The sequence below is a fragment of the Leopardus geoffroyi genome, chromosome D3 (genome assembly GCF_018350155.1).
Source record: "Leopardus geoffroyi isolate Oge1 chromosome D3, O.geoffroyi_Oge1_pat1.0, whole genome shotgun sequence".
In the NCBI taxonomy this organism is placed as follows: Eukaryota; Metazoa; Chordata; class Mammalia; order Carnivora; family Felidae; genus Leopardus; species Leopardus geoffroyi.
In genome coordinates this window covers 37,869,077-37,894,386 of record NC_059339.1, presented here as the reverse complement: position 1 = coordinate 37,894,386, position 25,310 = coordinate 37,869,077, and the positions used below count along the sequence as shown (strand labels likewise).

The following is a 25,310-nucleotide window of genomic DNA, read 5'->3' as shown; positions in this document are numbered from 1 at the left end:
GGATATATCATACAGACAGAAAATCAATATGGAAACAGTGGCCCTAAACAACACATTAGATCCCATAGACCTAATAGATATATTCAGAACATCCCATCCCCAAACAGCAGAATGTACGATCTTTTCAATTGCAGATGGAACATTCTCTAGAATAAACTACATGTGGGGCGCCTGGGTGGTTCAGTCAGTTTGGCTTCTGACTTCAGCTCAGGTCATGATCTCACAGCTGGTGGGTTCGAACCCCACGTCAGGCTCTGTGCTGACAGCTTGGAGCCTGGGGCCTGCTTCGGATTCTGTGTCTCCCTCTCTCTCTCTGGCCCTCCCCTCTCATGCTCTGTCTGTCTCTCTCTCTCAAAAAATAAATAAACATTTTAAAAAACTTAAAAAAAAAGAATAAACCACATGTTAGGTCACAAAACAAGTCTCAATAAATTTAAGAAGATTGAAATCATATGAAGCATTTTTCCAAACACTAGAAATCAATTACAAGGGGAAAAAAACTATACATGTAGACCTAAATATAAGACCCGAAATCATGAAAATTGTACAAAACATGGGCAATAAACTGCTAAACATGGGTCTTAAACAATAATTGTTTTGGATTTGTCTCCTCAGATAAGGGCAACCAAAACAAAAATAAACAAATGAAATTGCACCTACCTAAAAAGCTTCTGCATGGGGAGGGAAACCATCAACACAATGAAGACAACCTACCGAATGGGAGAAGATATATGCCAACAGTACACCCAATAAGGGGTTAATATCCAAAATATATTTAACAAAATTCACACAACCTACACCAAAACCCCCAAACAAATCCAATTAAAAAATGGGCAGAAAACCTCAATAGATATTTTCCCAAAGAAGACATCCAGATGGCCAACAGACACATGAAAAGATGTTTAATATCACTAGTCATCAGGGAAATGCAAATCGAAACCACAATGAGATAATATCTCACACTAGCCAAAATGGCTAGTATGAAGAATACATGAAATAGCCAGTGCCGGTGAGGTTGTAGAGAAAAGGGAGTCCTTGTGCACTCCTGGTGGGAACATAAACTGGTGCAGCCACTATGGAAAAAGTATGGAGGTTCCTCAAAAAACTAAAAATAGAACTACCATATCAGCCTGCAATTCCACTTCTAAGTATTTATCTGAAGAAAACAAAACGTTAACTCAAAAAGTGATATGTGCTCCTATGTTTATTGCAGCATTATGTACAGTAGTCAAGATACGGAAGCAGCCCAAGTGCCCATTAACAGATGAATAAAGAAGATGTGGCACATATATATAAAGTGGAATATTACTCACTCATAAAAAGATTGAAAGCTTGCCATTTGCAACAACAGGGACCTAGAACATATTATGCTGAATTAAATAAGTCAGAGAAAAAATAAATACCACATAATTGCACTCACGTGTGGAATCTAAACAAACAAACTAAACTAAACAGAAACAGACTCATAAATACAGAGAACAAACTGATGGTTGCTAAGAGGGAAGGGATTGGGGGGGGGGGTGAAATAAGTAAAGAGGATTAAGAGGTACAAATTTATAACACAGGTCATGAGGATATCAAGTACAGCATAGGGAATATAGTCAATAATACTTTAATAACTTTGTATGGTGACAGATGGTGACTACACTTACAATGATCACTCTGTAGTGTATATAAATGTCAAATCACTACAATGTATACATGTGTCAACTATAATTAATGTAAATAAATGTAAGTAAATAAATGAATAGAAAGAAAGTAAGAGAAAGTAGGGAGGGAGAGATGGAGGGAGCTAGGAAGGAAGGAAGGAAGGAAGGAAGGAAGAAATGAAAACATTTGGAAAACTCTAATCACATTAATTTTAGCACAATTTCAGGTTTTGTAATCCTTAATAAATCACATAATTTCATGTAAAAATGATAATCTATAGACTGTGATATCATTTCCTGACAGCAGCCAGCACCAATTCAGGACATACTTTGGGGCTAGATAGTTTTTAAAGTATTGTGTGCATTTATCTCATTTATCATTATACATTTTTGAGATAGGCACATAATATTATTATCTCCATTTCCTAGATGAGGAAACAGGCAGAGACAGTCAGTCACACAGCTATGTGAGCAGTAAAACTGAGATTCAAATCCAAGCACTCTGACTCCAGGTTCCACATTTCTAACTGGTAGACTATATTGCCTCTAGAACCTGAATTTTGAGATCTTAGGCTTTTCAGGAGGATGTGTGCAACTCACTAACTAGCAGTCTGCAAGTCACTGAACTATGATGAGAGATCAAATGCAATGGACCTGGGAGGGAGCAGGCAGGGGTCAGAGATAGATTTTGGAGAAATTAAGTTAGAGGATCAATAAGACTTGCTGACTGATTGTACATGGGGTGTGGGGTGTAGGAAGGGTTGGGCGGGGGGCAAGTCCAGAATGACTCTGCTTAAGAAGTAGGAACTTTGAAAGCAAGTAGGAACTATAGTAGAAAAGCAAGATTTTTGGCTTGGGATGGAGTTCAGTTTGATCCATAGACTTTGGGATATTTATGAGACACTCAGTTTGAGAAGCTGGTTAAGCAGTTTGACAAGGGAACAGGTAATGGATGGGATGGAGTGGAGTCAAGAGAGGGTGTCCCTGTCCCTGGAATGCTGACCCATTCCTACTTACACTGAGACCATTCCTACTTGAGAAAGTTATTGTGTGAGGGTTAGATGTGTGCACGTCCATGTGGGAAAAGGGGGAGGTTAACATAAAATGAGAAACATCTCCCTGACATACTGGGATGTGAAATCATGGAGAGTTAAAAGTGGAATCAGAAAACACACATACATACACACACACACACACACACACACACACACACAGCACAAATCCTAACACTTTTCCCCCAACATAGAACTGACCATGGTCTCTGGGTTTTACATTCTGTATGTACAGACTCCACACTTGCTAACACACTCGAAGTTAAGTAAGGACCTGCACCTTCTTGACTTTGTAGTTTTTGAAGCACCCAGCACAACGTAAAGATGTCATGTTAGCAAGTCAGGAACGCTTCTCACTTCTATAAGTTCAGGAATTCTTCTCACTCCTATAAGTTAAGGAACTACTTCAAAGATGCAATTAGTCCTTGAGGTTCTAGCATCATGGGGCTGGCTCAATATAAGATAACCTCATTAACAGAATAATACGCTCGCCGTTATCCCAAGAAACCAACAGAAAAACACCAGAAGCAGTGAAGGAACAAAACAAACAAAAGAATGGAGAGCCTGCACATGTGTCTGGAACCAGCTATTAGTCATGTCAGCCTCATCTGGTAGAAAGAACCCTTCAGACAAAAGAATGAGATATTTTGGTTCAAGGTTCATTAAAATTTAGAGTGGTTAATTTCCTCTTTAACTTTAAGTAGCCAGAAAGAAAGAAATAATGAAAATACCAATATAACAGAGGACTTTTTTCAACTAATTTTTTTAATTGCTGAAATTTAAAACATCTATTTTTTCTAAAACTTTTTGAAATATAATCTATAAAAGAAAATTAATTAAGATGGGATGTTTAAAACAAAAAACCAAAATGCACGTCAGCTAAAATCAATGGCCCAAGTTCGATGGATTTGGACTGGGTTAAGTTTCCCAAACTAAAATGTAGAAAATAAAGATTCTCCTAGACAACACTATCAAAATAATTCCTTAATTATTATTATAACTTTTTAAAAATATAAAGCACACTCTTTTGAGGCTTAATTATGAATAATTACAGCATAGCTGTAGCACTGATTAGTCAATTCACCTATCTGATATTTAGTTTTAAAATACTTATAATGACAGGAAAAAGAACAGCATTAAGGTAGGAATTCAGGCTAAGTATTTAAAAATCAACAACAAAGAATAAAATACTTACGATATGGTACTTCCAGGGGATGCCCTGTTATGTCACACCATCCAATCGGGTGGATGTCAGGGCTGTCTGCATCCATCCAGTAGTCATATTTGTGGTCCCAGCCATCAAAATGAACCTGTTGAGTAATTAGCATTTAGTAATTAGTATTTCACTATGTCTGCATCAAAATATTAGAAATCAGACCTGTGAAATTGAGATTGAAATTGTAACAATTATACATTACAGCTGAAACAATATTTAAAATGTGCCATCAAAGGGCATTCTAATCTAACCACTAAAGACTATTGTAGTACCAATTTTTCTGAGAAATTAAAGAAGTTGGTAAACAAAAAAATCTGTTAGAGATTGATCAGAATCTGAAGGGACAATACCAACCCATTTCCCCGGCTAAGTAATACTGTAATGCTGGCGGGAGGACACCTCTCCTACTGGATGCCTCTGAAAAATCATGTCAGACATAACAACTAGAGTCACCAATTTGACATAAGTACAAGGCTTACCCTATCGGGAAATGCATCGATTTTAGAGTGAAAGGAAGCAATAAGTTTCAAAATCCTGACAACCAAGGAGAGATGGAGCCATTGAAACAATGGAGGCCCAGGAGCGGATGAAATATGCTACTAAGGTAGACAGATTAATGGCTATCTTGAGAGCTGTAAAGGACAGTGTAAACTTTCAGTAAACCTGAGGAAGAGATATGGCTCAGGTCCAGAAATCCAGCAAATGGTTACCACTGTTTTGCGTCTTATCTACAAAACACACATACACATACACATAATTCACATATACACATACATATAGGTCCAAGAATAAAAAATAAAATTCAATTTCTGAAACAATAATCACATACTTATTTCTGAAACTTACAAAACACTATGTTTTAGAAGTTTCATATCAGAATGAACAAACCAAATTATTTTGGGCACGCAAAAAGAATAAATTTCATAACCTTGCTTACTCTCTTACATATTTTCTGTTTCTATTAATTAAGTGAGGAATCCCTTTTCAATGCAGAAAAAACCCACAATTTTTTGAAAATCAAAATTTGAATAAAAACAGCAAGATTGCTGGCATTATAATAAACTAACCGAAACATCAGTCTGTTATGCAAGACATAGGACCACAAAAAAAGAAAAAAAGGTAAAACTGTATCTAGGAAAAAGTCCAATGCTTTTTTTTCAAGATCCGTCTTTCTTATTTAGTGGTTCTCCAAGTTTGGTTCCCTGACCATCAGTATCACCATCACCTGGACACATGTTAGAAATGCAGATTGGCAGGCCCCAACTCAACTCACTGACTCAGACACTCTAAAGGACAGGGACTCACAATTTTTAAACAAGTCGTTTAGATGTATCTAATATATGCTGGAGGTTGAGAACCAACAATCTTAGGAATAACTTTCAAGAGAATATTTCTACCAAACTTAGGCTTCTGGCTGAGACAGAGTGCCCTTTCCCAGTAGTAACTATAAAACTGGACTGAATATATGAAGGGACTGTAGACACTGGTCAATAGGCACCACAGATATGTAATCCCTAAGTACACCTAGGCGAGCCCCAGATGTCAGCCTGTAGTCAATTTCCTGACAGCAGCACAGGGAGGAGAAACAGAGCAGTCATGCTGTGCTGAGGAGACACAGATGCAGTTCAGCACTGATGAAGCAGCTGGAAATCGGAGGACAGACACTAGAGAGAATAGAGCTAGAGAAGGGGATGCCAGAAATCTCTGGGGGATTTTTGCACAACCTTGGTCAAGGGCTGGACTGTACATGTGCAAGGTGAGACAAGGTGAAATGAAGAAGAAAGCATCTGATACAGAGCTGGAAGTAAAATGAAGATAGCAGAGGTCACACACACCTGGAGAGTAGAGAGACCAGAGTGCAGACATCTTAAGAATTTGACCGAGACATGCAAAAAGGCCATAATTTTCTAATAAGAACCATGTCATAGAGTAGTCTAGACCAGCCCTAAGAAAGGCCAAAATAAAACCTCAACAAGATTAAGAACAGCCATCAGTAATTAACTGACTGACAGAACAAGCTCTACCCTTTTTAAAGGAAGACAAATGCTCCCAAATCTGAATGCTGTATCATTCTTAATGTCCAACATAACATCAAAATTTATTAGACATGCAAATAAGCAGGTGAATGTGAGCCCTGCTCATTTTTTGAAAAAAGTAGTCAATAGAAAGAGACCCTGAGATGCCCCAGATGATGTAATTAGTAGACATCAAGTTTTTAAGTACCTATTGAAATATGTTTAATAACTTAAAGGATAAATAGTCTTGATGAGGGAACAGATAGGGAGTCTCAGCAGGGAAATGGAAACCATAAGAGATAAACAAATGGAAATTCTAGAACTGAAAAGCAAACTATTTTAAATAAAAATTTTCTGAATAGGCTTAACAGATTAGGGATGGCAGAAAAATGGGTAAGTGAACATGAAAACAGATTCATAGAAATTATTAATCTAAAGCACACAATAAAAAAAATTTCAAAAATGAACAGAGGCTCAGGTACTTGTAATACAGAATCACCTGGTCTAACACATGCAATTTGGAGTCCATAATGAGAGGAGAGACAATAAAGCAGGGATAATGGTCAAACCAGACACAAGTTGAAGAAATAACATCAACAAAATCTATTTTGGTCAAAAAAAAAAAAAAGCCAATTTACAAGCTTAACAAAAACAGCAAAACACAAGCATAATAAATACAAAGGAAATCGGAACTACACAAATCATAAGCAAACCGCCAAAAATGAAAGACAAAAGAAAAAGTCTTGAAAGCAGCCACAGAAGTACAACACATTACATACAGGGAACCATGACAGGAATGTTAGCCAACTTCTCATCAGAAACAGAATAGACAAGAAGATAATGAAATGAGATCTTTAAAGCAGTGAGAAATTAAAAAAATATCAACCTAAGATTTTATTTTACAAAAAAATTTCCCTCAAAAAGGAGTAAAATTAACTTTCAGATTAAAAAAAAACAAGAAAGTATTCACTTATAGATATACATTGCAAGAAATATTATAGAAAGTATTTCATAAGTATTATCAGATGGAACAACAGCAATTTTGAAAATAATGAACAAATTTGGAAGACCCACTCTGATTTCTATAATTACTATAAAGCCACAGTTATGATGACAGTGTTGTTTGGGCCTAAGCGTAGGCAAATACATTATTAGAACAGAAAAGATTATGTCAATGGACTCACATCTATATAGTTAAATTGCTTTTCAATAGATGTAACAAGGCCATTCAATGGGGAAAGAGCAGTAATTTCAGCAAATGATACTGGATTAAGTGGATATCCACATATGAAAAAATCCAAACCAGTTGACTTCTATGTCACCTCCCACATACAAATTAATTCGAAATGGGCTATAAACCTAAACAACCTAATCAACTCAAGAATGAAACTTAAGATAAAATCTTCATGATATTGGGATACTCCAAGGTTTCTTAACACACAAGCAGCACTACCCATAAAGGAATAATTCTAGAAATTCATTTTTCATCATAATAAAAAACTTCTGCTCCTCAAAATCATCATTAATATAAAGAACAACCAAACCAAGAACATTTCTAATACATTTATCTGACAAAAGAAGTGGCAATCCAGTAAGTAATAGGCAAAACACTTGAGATACTCTACAGGAAAAAAAAAGGTTCAATGAATGGTCAAAAACTAAATAAAAAATTGTTCAACTTCATCAAAGAGATCACATTGAGACATACTACAAAGCCAACTGTATGACTTAAATGACAGACAACATCAATTACTGGTGAGGCTGTGGAGCTCCCAGAACATTCATACAATGTCACTGGGGCTGGAAAATAGGACAATTACTTTAGAAAATGTTTTGCTACTGTATTGTAGATTTCAGATGTTCCTACTCTGTGACTCCTGGCAATTCCATCCCAAAGAGATGAAAATATAAAGCTGTGTAAACAAGTGCTCCTTGCAGTTTCATTCAAAATGCCAAACCTGACAATGACCCAAATGCCCAACAACAGATGAATATCTATTGGAAAGCAAGGGTAGCATAGGCATGAGATGAACAGTAGTCACCAATAAAAAGTATAGACTGTTTCTACATGTACCAACATGCATCAACCAGACATCATGTAGAGAGAGAGGGAAGACACAAAACTACATGCAGTTGCTGTCAATGGGGGCTATTCTTATCTTTACCATATTTATGTATTGCAATGTTTCAGCATTCTGGACACAGCCGAACTGCATAATACCGTCAGTACTTGAAGACTAAAGGCAAAAATAGCACTCTTTTTAAGACTGATGCCTGCTGCTCTGGATTTACCAACAGGAAGAAGTTTGTGTAAGTGTGTATAATGCTGTGAAGAAGAAACAGAAAATTTCCTCAAACTTTAATATTTCTTCCTAATTTCAATGTCCTTTCTCTTTTAAGTTTGCAGTGCTACTTTTTCTATTTCAAAAGCAAGGGAACCACCTCTAAGCACAAACAAGACAGGCCAAATGTTCCAGCAAGATCTTGTTACAAGGAGTTAGGTCTTTCTATTTCAGCTACTGTACCTGGATTTGGAAATCCTACTGTTGGAATTCAGGTTTATTACTAAAAAACTAAAATGACAGTATCTTTAAATTTTTTTTTCTGAAAGCAGATACAATGTTTTTATGTACTTTATTCAATGTTTTCCCTTATGTTCATTAATAAATATTAAATTACCCTTTCCGATGCTGCATATAATTACTTACAATGAAATCATGGGAATTAAAAAGAGCTCCTCCTAATCCAATGATGTGATGCTCCACTCCCCGACAAAGGCCATCTAAACATGGAAAATATAACCCAAAGCTGACCCATATACATCTTTATGAAAGATATTTTCAAGTCTGTAGATCTTCATATCTCTGAAGTTGAAAACCCAATTTTAAGAATTGCAACCAGATGGTCAAGTTAATAAAGGAGACTGGCATCTTAAGAATATTTACAGAGTCCTTTCATAAAGGAAAGAATTATTTTGGAAACCAAATCATCTCCATTTCATATTTACGATTTTTAAATATTTGGGTTTGTATAAAGCTGAATAGGAATATGGACACTTCTCGCTCAGATTACAACAACTGGAAAACAGAGGTCAGATAACTGAATCAAACACTGTCTCAAGCTCTTACCTTTAAATGGGTAGTGATACTTCCTGATGGTATTAACATCATCTGCATTAGTGATTAATGACTGGCAAAATAACTTGGATGCTTAAGAATAAGATCACCCTATTAAAAAACAAGGATACACTCCTGAGTGTAAATATAAAGCTGTTGATTGTCTGGACTGGCAAGGTCTTTCTTGCTTTGCCTTATCATTACTGTCCCTCAGCCCTGGAGCCTTGCCACTAGGCCTCAGCTGTCTTTGATGCCACCATGACCGTTAGCACCATGGCTTCCACCCTGTCAGACCTCAAAAGCCATCAGCGGAATGAGATGCATGGCAGTAATCATCACTCGTCGCTGTTCCTTAGGGCAGCTGGAAAATAAACTGTTATTTATCTAGGAACACTGGAGCTAAATTTAATGCTCAATCACAACAATTTTATTAGCCTAAGTGATATTATTATGCTTGTTTGCTTCTGCTATATGGTTTTTAAATTCGTAATTTCCACTTTAATGGGCTTACTGGATGTGTGTATTTTATTGTCAGAGGCCTCAAATCTATTTTAAAGGCTTATGGTGAACAAATTATAAGCACGTAGATGATGTTAATTTATTTAGAAAAAGGCTTCACTGTACCTGAACTCTTCTCCTTTAATTGAATACATTTTCAGATAACTAGACTTAACATTAAATTTCATTCTAGAAAAAAAAAAACCTGGGTTTTCATATATTATTCCTGATATCTATTACTCATAACTACTGGTGCTAATAAGACTACAGTAAATCTCACTTCCTGTGATGCAGAGCTCTGTTGTTGGACGGCGTGGCGGATGAAGAAATAGTAATGAGACCAGACATATGTTCCACTGCAGCATGCTCACATAATGCCTTCACAAAATACCACCATCATCTAAGAGCAAGAGCGCTGAGTATAGCAGGGGGCTCACTTTTACCGTATGCTTACATAGTCCAAACACAGCTATAAAATACATACATTTTCACTGAACATCTACAATATACTGTTTTCACACATTCTGAAAAGGAACCTTTTAAGAGGTTTGCCGAGATCATACCACCAGTAAATGGCAGAACCAGACTTCAGCTGAGAACAGTTTATTGAGAGAACCGTACAAGAATACAAATGGTGGGGATATTTGGGATTACTATAACTAAGAATCTATTGTAGCAGAGTTAAATTACACTTTTAAAGTATAAAAAGGCATTTTCATAATGAAAACAAATTAACATGGAATAATACAGGGTGCAGTCCAGAACTACCTATACTTTTGCACATTAAATATTAATTCCCCACTGAGCCAATCTGCCTACAGGTCTTCCAGGCAAGAACAGGGAGGGAGGGAACATGAAGAAAAGGAATTATAACAGACAAGTGTATACACTCTGAAAATTAGTCTCACACATTATTATCTCCATGTTACATAAGAAGCTAGTGAGATACATAGGGATTAGGAAATGTGGCCAACATCTCCAAGTCATTGATTGTGATTTGAAACTCTCCCTCTCCCCCAAGGCCATGAGCCTGAACTGCCACTGAGTAGTGTTGGGACTGGCAGCCTCTGCATATTCCTTTCCAGGGCATCTACAGCCACTCTTGGTAAATTACCTCAATTCCCTTTCCCTGCTAATCTCTCCCTAAACCCTTCTGCTCTTTCACAAATACAATTGCTTCCACTTTCCTTCCAGTTCATTCCTATAATAAACACTACAAAAACATGTAATCATTAAATTGAAAAATTAACAGCTTCACTATAGCAAGTCGAAAATACCTTTCATTTTTTTAAGGCCACTACCCAAATTCAGCATATTTTCTGGACAATGGTTTTCAAAATTTAGTAAGCAAAATACCAATTGTCTCCTGCTCTACTGGAACTCTAATTCAGGGGGCGGAGGATGTCAGGAACGATACCTGGAAATTGTATTTTTTTAATCACACATCATAGATTATCTGTTGAAGGTGGTTTTTGGATAAACTTTTTGAAATGCTTCCTTAGGGTATCCCCATGGCAACAAGGTTGTTAATCAACTGAACTTGCCGTCAAACTCACAGTTACATCTAAAGCAATGAAAAATAACTTATTTTTAAAAACAGTCAAAAATCCCTTTTAATTCTGTAGAACAAGTCCAAGAGAGACCTGGTTGAAGGCCTAATGCAGAGAACATTCAACTCCAAATGTTTCCATTTGTGATAAATATGTCTGCATGAGTTTCCATTTCTCTATTTCTATGGTTACTGTTATAACAAATACAATTAGTTTTTCCCGTAAGATATATTTTCCCCATAAGAGTCCTACAAGAAATAAAAACGCCAAATTTCCAACAGAATCCCTGGGGCTTTAATTCTTGTTAAGAAATCTAAATATTTCATCAGAGTTAGGCATAATAATAGCCACATTCAGGGTTCTGTGGCCACATGTCTGTGGGGAATATCTTAGGAAGAAAAACCTCCTTCATTAGCAGTGTGAGGACAAACAATCTCCAAATCAGTTTATGGTTATAACTAACATAAATGCCTTTATAAGTAAGCTCTGTCATAAGATTTAAAAGCGTTAAGCACTGAACTGACATACGCCACACATCCACTGTTAACACAAAGGCCATTTCCTTTCTGGATATTCACCAGGCTGCTCCCTTCCCCTTCTGTTCAGGACACCAGCCCTCACAGTGGACGCTGTTTCAACACGTACTCTCCATTTGTCTTGAAATTCCAAATTTCTACTTTGGATATGGTATCAAACCATCAAGGTTTTTCTACTAAATCACAAATTATTCATACTCATTCTTCACAAACCACCAACTCAAAAAGGGCTTTAGCTGCTTATGTTAAAAGAAGACAGGATTTCTAAATATGAATAGTAAGACATAAGGCATGTGAAAGCCAAGAAAAGCTGGTTATATCTTGAGGGACCACATAATTTATTATACAAATGGGACATTTTTGAGAGTAAAAGGGAGCACTATTGATTACACAGTTACAACAGGCATAATGTAGGACTATCCCAGGTAAGCCAAAATATATAATTACCCTTGGTAGTCAAAGGATGATTGCTACAAATAAATAGTTCCAAAATACCCCACCAATGGCGAAGAGGATCTATTACACAATTATAATACGAAAAAACTACACCAGGTAGTATAAAGGTGCAAAATTTTCACTGATAGGAATTTACTGTACAGACATTCATATAGGGAACACTGAATAACACAATGGACAGTATAATATAAGGCATAAATAATGATTTATATACCTACCTAATATCTACATGGGTACTATTAGCCAAATGGAAATTTATATATAAACACACACTTGCAGCTATGCTTATGAACTGAATGTATCGTGAGCACTATTTCTAAATTTTTGAAGCCATTGGTGGGCTACAGATTTTTTCTATCCATTCTTATAATTTGTTTATTAGTACAAGATCAATTTCACTGGTAGCAAGTTCTAAATTACTTTTATAAACGACAGAATTTTTATCACAAATGGGTGTTAGATTTTGTCAAATGCTTTTTCTGCATCTATTAACACAATTATGTGATTTTTTAAGGCTCTTGATACGATAGATTACATTAATTAATTTCTGAATATTGAACCAGCCTTGCCTATCTTGGATTAACCTACTTAAGTGGGCATGGTGTATAATTCATTTTATACGTTGCTGAATTCAATGTGCTAATATTTTGTTGAGAATATTTGCATCTATGTTCATGGCAGATACTGGTCTATGGTTTCCTTTTCTAGTAATGTTTTTGTGTGGCTTTGAATTTAGGTAATTGCTGGCCTCACAGAATAAGTTAGGAAGTATTTCCTCTCCTTCTATCCTACGAAAAAGATTATAGAGAATTGGTATAATTTCTTCCCTAAATGTTTGATAGAATTCACCAGTTATAAACCATGTGGGCCTGGTGCTTTTTCTTCTGGAGATTATTAACTATTGACTCAAATTTCTTAATAAATAGAGGCCTATTCATATTGTATATTTCTTTTCTTGTGAGTTTTGGCAGATTGTGTCTTCCAAAGAATTGGTCCACTTCATCTAGGTAATCAAATTTATGGGCAGAGTTGTTTACAATATTCCATTATTACCCTTTTAACATCCATAGGATCCATAGTGATGTCACCTCTTTTACTTCTGATATCAGTAATTTGTGTCCTCTCTATTTTTTCTGTTTGGTTAGAGGATTATAAATTTTATTTACCTCAGAGAGCCATGTTTTGGTTTCCTGGATCTCTGCTGAATTCCTGTTTTTAATGTCACTGACTTTTGCTCTCATTCTTCTTATTTATTTTCTTCTGTTTACTTTGGATTTAACTTACTCTTTCTCTAGTTTCCTAAGGTGGATATTTAGATTACTGATTGATTTAGATCTTTATTTTCTGATATATGCATTCAATGCTATCAATTTTCTTCTAAGCACTATTTTTGCTGCATCCCACAAATTTTGGTAAGTATGTTTTCATTTTTATTTAGTTCAAAATATTTTTTTTTAATTTCCCTTGAGATCTCTTCTTTGAACCATGAATTACTTAGAAGAGTATTATTTCATCTCCATGTATTTTTGGATTTTCCAGTTATTTTTCTGTTTTTGATTTTTAGTTTAATTCCATGGTGGTCTGAAAGCAGACACTGTATGTTTTATACATTTTTAAAAATCTGTTAAGGTATGTTTTATGAGTCATAATGTGGTCAGTGTTGGTGAACGTTCCATGTGAGTTTGAAAAAAATTTGTATTCTGCTGTTGTTGAATGAAAAGTGTATATAGCCAATTGATGGTTTTGCGGAGTTCGACTAGATCCTTACTGATTTCCTGCCTGCTGGATCTGTCCACTTCTTAGAGAGGGGTGCTGAGCTCTCCAACTGTGATGGTGATTCATCTATTTCTCCATCCATATCAACTGTTGCCTCATGTAGCTTGAGGATCTGTTCTTAGGTAAATACACATTAAGAATTATTATGTTTTCTTGGAGAACTGACCACTTTATCATTATCTAATGCCCTTCTTTATCCCTGATAACTTCTCTTACTTTGAAGTCAGCTCTGCTTATAATTAATACAGCTACACTGTATTATTTTTATTTTTAACTAGTGTTAGGTATATTTTTCTCTATGCATTTTACTTTTAATCTATATGCATTCTTAAATTTAAAGTGGATTTCTTGGAGAGAACATATATCTGGGACATGTATTTTTATACACTCTGACAATCTTTGCCCTAATTGGTGATCTTAGACCATTGACATTCAAAATAATTATTGATATAGTTGGATTAATATCTACCATATTCACTGTTTTATGTTGCTGTCTTTTTTTTTTGTTTCTATTTTTTGTCTTCCACTTTTTTTCTGCTTTCATGTTTTTTTTTTTTACTTTTTAAAAAATGTTTATTTATTTTCAGAGAGAGCACAAATAGGGGAGGGGCAGACAGAGAGGGAGACAGAGGATCCAAAGTGGGCTCTGTGCTGTAGCAGAGAGCCCAGTGCAGTGCTCGATCTCATGAACCGTGAGATCATGACCTGCGCTGAAGTCAGACGCTTAACCGACTGAGCCACCCAGGTGCCCCCCTCTGCTTTCACGCCTTTAAATGAGTATTTTATATGATTCCATTTTCTCCTTTCTTAGCACAAATTATACTCTTTTCTTTTAAATTTATTTTAATGGTTGACCTACAGTTTACAATATACATTTACAACTAACTGAAAGTCCACTTTCAAATAATACCATACTATTTCATGGTAATGTGAGTGCCTTATAATAACAAAATAATACTAATTCCTTTCTCCTGGCTCTGATATCACTGCTGTCATTCAGTGAACATATATAAGCATACATAAACATATACATACATATAAATATATATGTAATATACATACATAAATATAATGGAAAACATTGTTCCTCTTATTATTTTGAACTGTGATCTGTTAGATCGATTAAGAATAAAAATAAAAATTTTTACTTTCTCCTCATTTATTCCTTCAATGCTCTTTCTTTCTTTATGTAAATCCAAGTTTCTTCTCTGTAAAGAATTTTTTCTAACATTCTTGCAAAGCAGGTACACTAGCAGCAATTTCTTTCACTTATTGTTTGTCTGGGAGGTCTTTTTTTTCCTTCTCTTTTTTTTAGCTTAATTTCACAGGGTAGAGAATTCTAGGTTGGTGGTTTTTTTTTTTTTTCTCTCAACACTTTAAATATTACTCCATTCTCTTCTTGCTTGCATGGTTTCTGAGGATAAGTCAGAAGTAATTCTTATCTTGGTTCCTCTATTGGTAAGGTATCCCTCTTCCCTGGCTTCTTTCAGGAATTTATCTTTGACGTTCTATCATTTTCAATACGGTATGCCTATGTGCAGGTTTTTTTTGGCATTTATTCTGCTTGGTGTTCTTGGTGCTTCTTCAATCAGTGGTTTGGTGTTCTACATTAATTTGGTAAAATTCTTAATCCTTATTGCTTCAAATATTTCTACTGTTCCTTTCTCTCTTTTTCCTCCTTCTGGTATTCTCATTACATAAATGTTACTCCTTCTGTAGTTGTCCCACAGTCCTTAGATGTTTTGTTGTTGTTGTTGTTGTTGTTGTTTTTTAATGTTTATTTATTTATTTTGAGAGGGAAAGAGAGTGTGAGCAGAGGAGGGGCAAAGAGAGAGGGAAAGAGAATCCCAAGCAGCCTCTGTGCTGTCAGCATGAAGCCCCACACAGGGCATGCTCTCATGAACCATGAGACCATTACTCAAGCTGAAATCAAGAGTCAGATACTTAATCAACTGAGCTACCCAGGTGCCTCTCTGTTGTTTTTGGGTTTTTGTTGTTGTTGTTGTTTTTGTCTTCATTCTCTTCACTTTTCAATTTTAGAAATTTCTATTAAAACATCCTCTAGGGGCTCCTGGGTGGCTCAGTCAGTTAAGTGTCCAGCTCTTGATTTCAGCTCAGGTCACGATCTCACAGTTTGTGGGTTCGAGTCCCACATCTGGCTCACTGGCAGCATGAAGCCTGCTTGGGATTTTCTCTTCTCTCTGCCCCTCCCCTGCTCATGCTCTCTCTCTCTCAAAATAAATAATTAAAACTTAAAAAAAAGACAATGACCAGTCTAAGAAGCCCATCAAAGGCATTCTACATTTTTGCTATGGTGTCTTTCATCTCTAGCATTTCTTTTTGGTTCTTTCTGAGGATTTCCATCTCTCTGCTTCTGTTTCCTTGTTGTTCTTGCACACTGTCTACTTTATCCATTAGAACCCTTAGCTTACTAATAATAGTGGTTTTCAACTTCCAGTTTGATAAGCCCTGCATGTCTGGTTCTGATGCTTGCTCTGTGTCTTCAATTTTTTTTTTTCCCTTTTGGTATGCCTTACAATTTTTTCTTGATAGTCAGACATGCTATATCAAGTAAAAAGAAAAACTATAAACAGGCCTTTACTAATGTGGCAGTAAGGTGTTGGGGAAGGGTATGCAACCTAGAGAGCTGTGATTAGGTCTCAGTTTTTGAGTGAGCCTCTGGCCTGTGAACGTCACAAGTGTTTCTCAGTTTTGTTCTCCTCCCTCAGTGGGACTGGTAGAACAGGGTAGAGTTAGGTATTTCCCTTCCCCTCAAGTCAGGTAGGTTCTTGTAATACCTTAGCAGGTTAGGCTCTGGTTAACTGGTTTCCCTCACCTGAGGACAGGCTTTGCTAAGAACTGAGTGCTCTGGCATATTTCAAAAGGGTTTCTTTTCCCCTCACGCTGCTGGATGTATGAGAGTATTTTTATCCAGTATTTACTGTAATTGAGCTCCTATTAGAACCTGGTCAACCTCCTAGAGGTAACTTTCACAATTTAACTCTGAGTTGTCCATACAGGTTTTCCTACTGTTAGTAGGCCACGACTCCCTGTACTCCCATCATCTCTCCAATCTGGGAACAACAGTTTGCCCTGCGTCCTCTTCTCACTTTTGGATCCAAGAAGAGTTGTTGATTGTCCAGTCTGTTCAGCTTTCTACTTGTTGATAGGACAAAGTGTCAACTTTCAAGCTCCTCACCTACAGAACTGGAAGCCAGAGGCACCTTCTCATTTTTTTTGGTCACCAGTACCAGATAATATCTGGAGCATATTTGTTGAAGTGTTGTAACACTGTTTGTTGGGCAAATGAATAAGCTACCAAATGTGCAGACTCAAGTATGTCTCTTCAAGTTATGTAAACACTGCCGAAAAAATATATCTAAAGGATGTACTTAAGTTTAACCAAAACCTACTGATTTATCCATTTATTTTACAGATCTATCTTCTGAACTACCAACACTTTTTTCCTTTCAAGTAATATGACATTGAGACATGTGAAAGTGACTGACATGTTTTTAAGCCGTTTATTCTTTAGAAACAAAACTGGACAAACATTCCTCGCGGTAGAATGACTGATGTGCTGCGGGTAAACACAAATTTTGTTCTAAGTAAAATCATGGCCTGTCTACATGGAGAGGACGAATGGAGTGAAGAGTGTGCAGGACCAGGAGGTAGGGGTGGAGAGCGAGCCCACACAGCCCGAGGGGTGGAGAGTGAGGATCCCACACAGAGGTCAAGAAGTTGCAAAAGTCTATACTTAGAGTCACAGGATAAACACCGTACCAAGTAACTAAAATTAATACAATCAGTGGTCTCTGCAGTGGGGAAAATGCGGGAGAGGGTGGTCTTTGGACAACTATTTCATAATAAAACTTGTTAGAACTGCTTTTTGCATTTTGTGTGAGTGTAACTTGGATAAAAATAAAAACAATTTTTAAAAAAATTTTTTTTTCAACGTTTATTTATTTTTGGGACAGAGAGAGACAGAGCATGAACGGGGGAGGGGCAGAGAGAGAGGGAGACACAGAACCGGAAACAGGCTCCAGGCTCTGAGCCATCAGCCCAGAGCCCGACTCGGGGCTCGAACTCACGGACCGCGAGATCGTGACCTGGCTGAAGTCGGACGCTTAACCGACTGCGCCACCCAGGCGCCCCATAAAAACAATTTTTAATACTGGCAACCTAGTTAATGGCTGTGCCATTGCTGAATAAGGAATACAGGAAAAAGGGTTTTGATTTTTGATTTGTTTGATTTATTTTTGTTGAAGTGGGAATGTAATGAATTCCATTTTGATCATATTAAATTTGAGTGCCTGGCATATTCAAGTGCAAACATCTTGCAGACAAATGAAATTAGTTCCTAGATCTTGGCTGAGAGAGATGAGGCACAGACTGAGGAGTCATAAACACAGAGGTGGCAGGTGAAGCTATGGGATGTATATGCTGACAGAAAAAACAAAGTGAGAATGGATAGAGAAAGAAACAGTGCTGGATGGAATATTCTCTTGTCTTCCCTCTAGATCCACCTTGTGCAGAGGACACGGACCTTTGTGGGTGACATCAATGTCCCTTACCTTCAAGTTGCTGGTTAGGTTTTGGCGAATGGGAAGTGTCATTAGAGTGTAGGAAGACAGGCAGAGAGAAGGGGTGGGTGCTTCTTCCTGGGCCTCCTTCCCTTGCTGGAGGGCAGTTTGGCAGTGGCTGCTCCCTCCTTAAGGCCATAACCCTGCCCTGGGGCCTCTCCTGCAGCTCCACCTGTGCTCAGCCCCACACCTCACTGCTTTCTCTCAACCCTGGCCAAGGTGTCATAAATAGCCCTCTACTAAAGTGTACGAAATACAAATAAATAAATAAAGTGTATGATGTGCCGTCTATTTCCAGCAGGATCCTGACGGATACATGTCTACAAAGCAATCTTGAGGAATTCTATTTAAAAGTTGGCACAGTTAAAAAAAAAAAAAAAAAGTTAGCAGAGCAACAAGAAGCAATAAAGAAGCCTCAGGGTAAGAAGGTAGAAAATCAAGCCAGAATGATGAGGAAGAAGTGGAGGGAAGGCTGTTTCACAAAGGCTGGTATGGTCAACTGTGCCATGGCCACAGAAAAGCACAAGGAGAATTTAAAATGCCTATGGTTAGCAATAGCAGGTGCGGCAAGGTGACAGAGTCTTGGCGGGCTCGATCTGAAGAGCGAACAGGTGAGAAGAAGGGAAAGGAACGTAACACATACTTGGAACAATTCTGGTAGCAATGGTAAGCACCATGGCAGAGTGTCCTCAGGAGAATGTGGTTAGGACCGCAGAGATTTGATTGTAGGCTAACAGGAAGAAGACCCTGCAGAGAATGACGGTGGAAATGAAGAGATAGGGTGGAAATGGGGAAAAAAGAAACAGTATCAGAAAAGAGATTCTTTTTTTTTCCCAATGTTTATTTATTTTTGACAGAGAGAGACAGAGCATGAGCGGGGGAGGGGCAGAGAGAGAGGGAGACACAGAATCTGAAGGAAATTCCAAGCTCTAAGATGTCGACCCAAGGCCTGATGTGGGGCTCAAACCCACAAACCATGAGATCATGACCTGAGCCGAAGTCAGAAGCTCAACTGACTGAGCCCCAGGCACCCCAGAAAAGAGATTCTGAGGCACATGAGACAAATGAAGAATGGCGAAGGTGGAAGGATTAGAAGTTGAGGACTAAACATGAGGTGGCCGTTAGCTGTTCAGGCAAACCCAAGGTAAGGTCATCGGTTGAGGTGAAGGTGGTACAAGACTGGAAAGGCAAGTTGGGATGGCAAATGACAACTGACAAAGACACTGTTCTTTCAGCGGATGCTTGCTCCCTAGGATGGATAAAGGTCTGAAGAAGGGCAGAGTACACACACACAGGGAGGAAGGCCAAAGCCCTCACGGACGCATCCCTACGTGATGCACTTGCAGTCTGCTCCAGATGGGGGGGTCTGGGGGCGGCGGGCAGACCTAGAAGGTGGGTGAGAGGAGTGGGGGGAGGGCATTGGGGTCTGGGTAGGGGAGCAGAGCAAGAAGCAAAGGGGAGCGAGCTAAACAGAGAGAAAACTCCGCTCAGAAACTGATTCTGGAATTTAAAATCTTAAAAGAGGAAGCTGTTATGTGTGGTGCCATAGCCCAAATGTGTGGGGATGGGAGCCAGAAGCAGAAAAGAGATGACACCTGAGATCCTGGCGTCAATAATCCTTGTTTCCTCTGCTCCAACCTGGGTTATGATGACGTGGGTGAGAACAGCATAACTGCCTATTCACACTCAGAATAAATGCTTGTAAGACCTACATGCTTATTTTTAGCAAATATACCTGAGGTCTCATTTTTAATGGTTTGTTTAGTCTCTTTTTACAGAAAAAGAATCTTGTATTTTACTCTAACATTACTCAATTCAAAGGATTTAATATAAAAAGTCAAATCATGATAGATGAAGATCCTGGCTCTATTTCAACAATAGTATCTATTTTCAGTAGGCTTTATTTACATACTGATTATATTCATGTCCTGTGAAGTACACCCGGTCATTAAAATAAATGTATATTGCTTCTAAACAACAAGGAGACAGAGCTCACAACAGTTATGAATTTAAAATTCTCTACAAATTGCTTGTATTTACACGTGCTGTACTCTCTGAAACAGGTAATTCATCCAGTTGACTGCAGGAGCCTTCTCTTTTCACGTATAACTGAGTAATTATCTCAACCAGAACAATGCATTCTGAAAATGGATTAAATTTCTGGAGAAAAAATGTTCAAGCCAGTGAATAACTTTAAAGCAACAGAGGAGAATGAATGTTTGTAATTAGCATGTTTGCTCATGTGTTCCCATATTTTTTTTCATAATTCAATATCAGAAGTCTAAATTATTTCTGTTGAAAATATATTTCTTGTCCAGAGGGCTCCTGCTACAGGAAAAACAAAAACAAAACTATTTACAACCTGGATTCTGCCTCTAAAACTTTGCATGACAGCTAAACGGAGTGTAAATTATAAGTATCATGCAAAGATATAATCATCTAGGGCTAGTTTTCTACTTCATTTTAAACAAAATTTAAAAAATCATTATTGTTCAGCCAGAAACTATTTCTAATATTTTGTTTACATATGTTCCTGAATATTTATGCTTATCCATTTCTTCTCTGCCTTTCTTCCAATTTTTGTACCTTGAAAGCCTAGAGCCTGGAATACAGAATCAGTAACTATTAGCCTTCATGCAGATCAGACACCAGTCCTGCTAACTAACCTCCACACAGATTATACACAAAGGTATTAATAATTAACTAGTTATATTTTAAATTACATATATAACTATATACAAATGCATTTTTGACTAATTATATATACATTTATATGTGTCACATATTTAAATAATATATAGTATGCTTAACATTGAATGTTTAGTAATTAATAATTTTAGGCTGCAATAGATATATTAGGGAATTCTACTGGTCAGGATGTTGAACATTAGACATCAGTACAAGACAATGAGAAGTACTACAACTAGAAAATACCTAGAAACTAACTACAAAATGTCTTTTTTAAATTTTTTAATGTTTATTTATTTTTGAGAGAGAGCATGAGCAGGGGAGGGGCAGAGAGAGAGGGAGATACAGAATCCAGAAGCAGGCTCCAGGCTCTGAGCTGTCAGCACAGAGCCCGATGTGAGGCTGGAACCCATGAACTGTGAGATCATGACCTGAGCCAAAGTTGGACCGCTCAACCAACTGAGCCACCCAGGCGCCCCTAATTACGAAACATTTTAAAACCACAGTTTTTTAATTGCTTGTGGATGCAAAAGAAGTCTAAATGCTCTAAATACCAGGTAGGGCAGGGTCCCTTCCTAAGTGAGCAGAGATCTTCAGACTGCTTCATGGAGACGCAGAGATCACACAGGCCAGAGGTGGTAGGACTCTGCTAGAGAAAGAAGCAGGCTCTGGAGCTGTGAGAAGCCCTCTCCATGCCAGCTAGATGCATCAGAGTCTGGAGGAAGCCCAAACCCGGAGCTGGTTCTCTCCCACCTGAGTGTTGCTGAGTGCTCAGGGCACAGGAGGCTGTGAGGAGGGGCTGGACAGCAGAGAGATCTCCTGGTCCTGCATCACTAGAGGGAGGGTCTGTAGTGCACACAAGAAAGTCCTTGTTCTCAGTACACTTGAACCCAGAGATGAACTAAAATTAAACCACCAGCCTACCCTAGACCCAGCTCAATTCCTAACCAGACCAATGTGACCTCTGAATTTGTTTCCAAGGGCGGCTGTAACAAATGACCTCAAACTTTGTAGCTAAAAAAAAAAAAAAAAAAAGACATTAAGACATTATTTTCTCACAGTTATTCTCTCACAGAGGCCAGAAGTCTGGAATCAAAGCACTGGCACGGCTGCACTCTCTCTGAAAGCCCTAAGAGCAAATCAGCCCTTGCCTCTGGCAGCAACCTGCGTCTGCAAGTACTCCTTGGCTTTGGGCTGCATCACCCCACTCTCCCCTGTCTCTTACAAGGACACTTGTCATTGGATTTAGGGCCCAACTGGATAATCCAAGATGATCTCATCTTAACATCTTGCACTTAATTCTATCTGCAAATAGCCTTTTCCCAAATAAGGTGACCATCACGGGTTCGGGAGACAGAGGTGGGTGTATCTTTTGCAGGGCCACCATTCAACCCACAAGAGTCGTTCTCTCACAAGCTGCCTAATTGCACAAAAGGCATGGCCTCTCTGGGGGAAAGTAGCATCTACTTTAGTATCTATGGTTCTTTAATACACAACATCCAGCATGTTTGATCCAGATGTTCAAACCAGCTGTCAAGGATATTAAAATAGTGGTTTTAAATATGTTAAAGGAAACAGAAAAAAATGTAGGCCAAGTGGAAAAAAAGATCAATTCACCAAGAAAAAAAAAAGTACTATCTAAAAAAGAATCAAATGGATATTCTGGAATTTACAATTCTATATCTGAAATTAAGAATTCATCAATGGAGCTCAACAGCAGATTGGAAACGGCAGAAGAAGGACAAGAGACACAAAAGACAGATCAATAAAAAATGCCTGAATTCAAGCACAAAAATATAAAAGGATGGATAAAAATAGAACAGATCATGAGCAATGCAGGATACTCTCAAGCAGTGTAACACATGGATAACTTACATCAGAAGAGCAGGAGACAGAAAATAGGCACAATCAATGTTTGAAGAGGTAACGGATGAGTATTTTCCAAAACGCATGATGCACACAAACCCACATGCACAAGAAACTGGCGTCAATTCCAAACACGTGAAATACCAAAAAATCCCTGACCTAGGCACATCAATTCAAACTGCTAAAAATGAAAGATCTAGAGGTTATCACACTAAATGAAAAGCAAGACTCAACTGTATCTGTTTTTATATCTGTTTGAAATCTGACTAAATTCATAGATAGGCTGAAAATAAAAATGCTAGAGAAGTCAGACACAGGAGCATGATCCCATTTGTGAGGAACAGTGTATGATTCCATTTCTAAGAAATGTAAGAATAGGAAACATTAATCTGTGGTAAAATACAAGTTGGAATAACAGCTGTGTCTGGAAGGTACAGAAGGAGACTGTGGTATTGATGAAGGAGGGCTCAAGAGACAATGTCTGAGTGATGGAAATGCTCTCTATTTGGACCTGGATGGTAGTTATAAGGATAGATACATATGTAATAATTTATTGAACTGTACACTTAAGATATATACATTTAACTCTACATAAGTAAAAAAGAAATAAAACAGGAATGGGCTCACAAATATTTCCTCCATTGTGACATGCGTCCTAGATGGAAAATAAGACAGATTCAGAATTGATAGAGCTCTCAACAGTCATTCATTTATTCATCCAATACACCAATACTACACACCTGGGACTAATTTAGACACTAGGAATATATCTATGGACAAAAGAAGGAAAAAAAAAACCTCTTTGCTTTTAAAACTTACACTGTAGTAGAGATAACCACATACAATCACACAAGTAAATTATTTTGCAAGTTAAAGGGTAGTAAAAGATGGAAAAAATAGAGGAGAGTTAGGGGAAATAGGAGTGTGCCAGTTGAGAGTTGCTGCAATTTTAAATAAATTGGCAAAGGGAGGCTTAACAGAGTTGAGGGAATTAGAAATTTTGATCCATAAGGGAGAATATTACAGACAAAGGGAACAGCCAGTGCAAAGACCCTGGAGCAATAGCCTGACATGTCCAAGAAGAACAGCAAGAAGTCCAGTTTTGCTAAAGCAGGGTGAGCAAGTGCAAAAGTAGTAAGGGTTAAAGTCAGAGAGGTGACATCGGTGCCAAGCTAGGTAGGGCTTTATGGACTTTGGCTTTTACTCTTGGGAGAAAGAGAAGTGCACTGGAAGGCTTGATGCAGAAGAGTAACCTATCTGACCTGTGCTTTACAAGAATCAGTCTGGCTGCAGCACTGAGACAACAGAGAGTGGCAGAGACGTTGTGAGGTTGGAAGCTGGAAGAGCAGGTAGATGGCTACTGTAATGAGTTAGGTGAGAGATGGTGGTGGGCTGGACTACAGTGCTATCAGCAGAAGGGGTGGAGAGATGGCTGATTCTATGTGTTTCAAAGCTAGAGCCAAACAGTTCATTGTCAGATTGGAGTATCAGTTGTGATAGAAAGAAAGGACTCAAAGATAACACCATGCTTCTGACTTGAGCAACAGGAAGGATGAAATGGCCATTACCTGAGATGGAGAAGACAGGGGGTAGAAAAACTTTAGGAAAGAAGAATGGGTATTCAAATTTGGGACACGTCAGGTCTGATAATCTATTAGTTATCAAACGGACACACGGAGTAGGTGATTTGATGTAAGAGTCTGGAGTCCACCAGCATGTAGATGATATTTAAAGCCATGACATTTGATGAAATTACAAACTAATTAAATACAGTTAAAGAAGAGAAGAGGTCCAATGAAAAGCCCTGGTGCTCATGATATTAGAAGTTTGGGGACATAAGGAGGAATCAAAGAAAACGGGTCACAGAAGGAACTGCGATGAGTAAGGAGAAAAACTAAGAGAATGTGGTGCCGAGAAACCAGGTGAACAAAGTGTTAACAAAAGTACAGACAACTCTTTCAAAGAGGCTTCCTTTCCATAGAAGAAGAAAAATGAATAGGGAACTCGAGTCAGGAAATTACATATTTTTTTAAAGTTTATTTATTTATTTTGAAGGGGGGAGGGCAGAGAGAGAGGAAGAGAGAGAATCTCAAGCAGGCTCTGCACTGTCAGCATGGAGCTGGACGCGGAGCTTGAACCCACAAACCATGAGATCACGACCTGAACCAAAACCAAGAGTCAGATGCGTAACCGACTGAGCCACCCAGGGACCCCTGGAAATTATATTTTTAAGCTAACAGAAATATCATATTGCCATGATAAATTCTCTTGTGGGAATAAAGATAATAAAGGGAAGAGAGATAAGTGGC

The 25,310-nt window shown here is 37.8% G+C and overlaps 1 protein-coding gene and 1 long non-coding RNA gene across 4 annotated transcripts in view; one reads left to right on the top strand and one right to left on the bottom strand.

Moving 5' to 3' along the window:
• Positions 1–1,154, top strand: part of LOC123588153 — a 22,017-nt gene extending 20,863 nt beyond the window's left edge. The window contains exon 3 of the long non-coding RNA XR_006707734.1: positions 1,022–1,154. This is a non-coding gene — a long non-coding RNA (uncharacterized LOC123588153). The remainder of the gene's footprint in view (positions 1–1,021) is intronic.
• Positions 1–25,310, bottom strand: part of L3MBTL4 (L3MBTL histone methyl-lysine binding protein 4) — a 446,682-nt gene that overhangs the window by 191,041 nt on the left and 230,331 nt on the right. For all 3 annotated transcript variants that reach the window (XM_045458489.1, XM_045458490.1, XM_045458491.1), the window contains exon 13: positions 3,897–4,011. In XM_045458489.1, the coding sequence (XP_045314445.1) occupies positions 3,897–4,011 (115 nt within the window). The remainder of the gene's footprint in view (positions 1–3,896; positions 4,012–25,310) is intronic.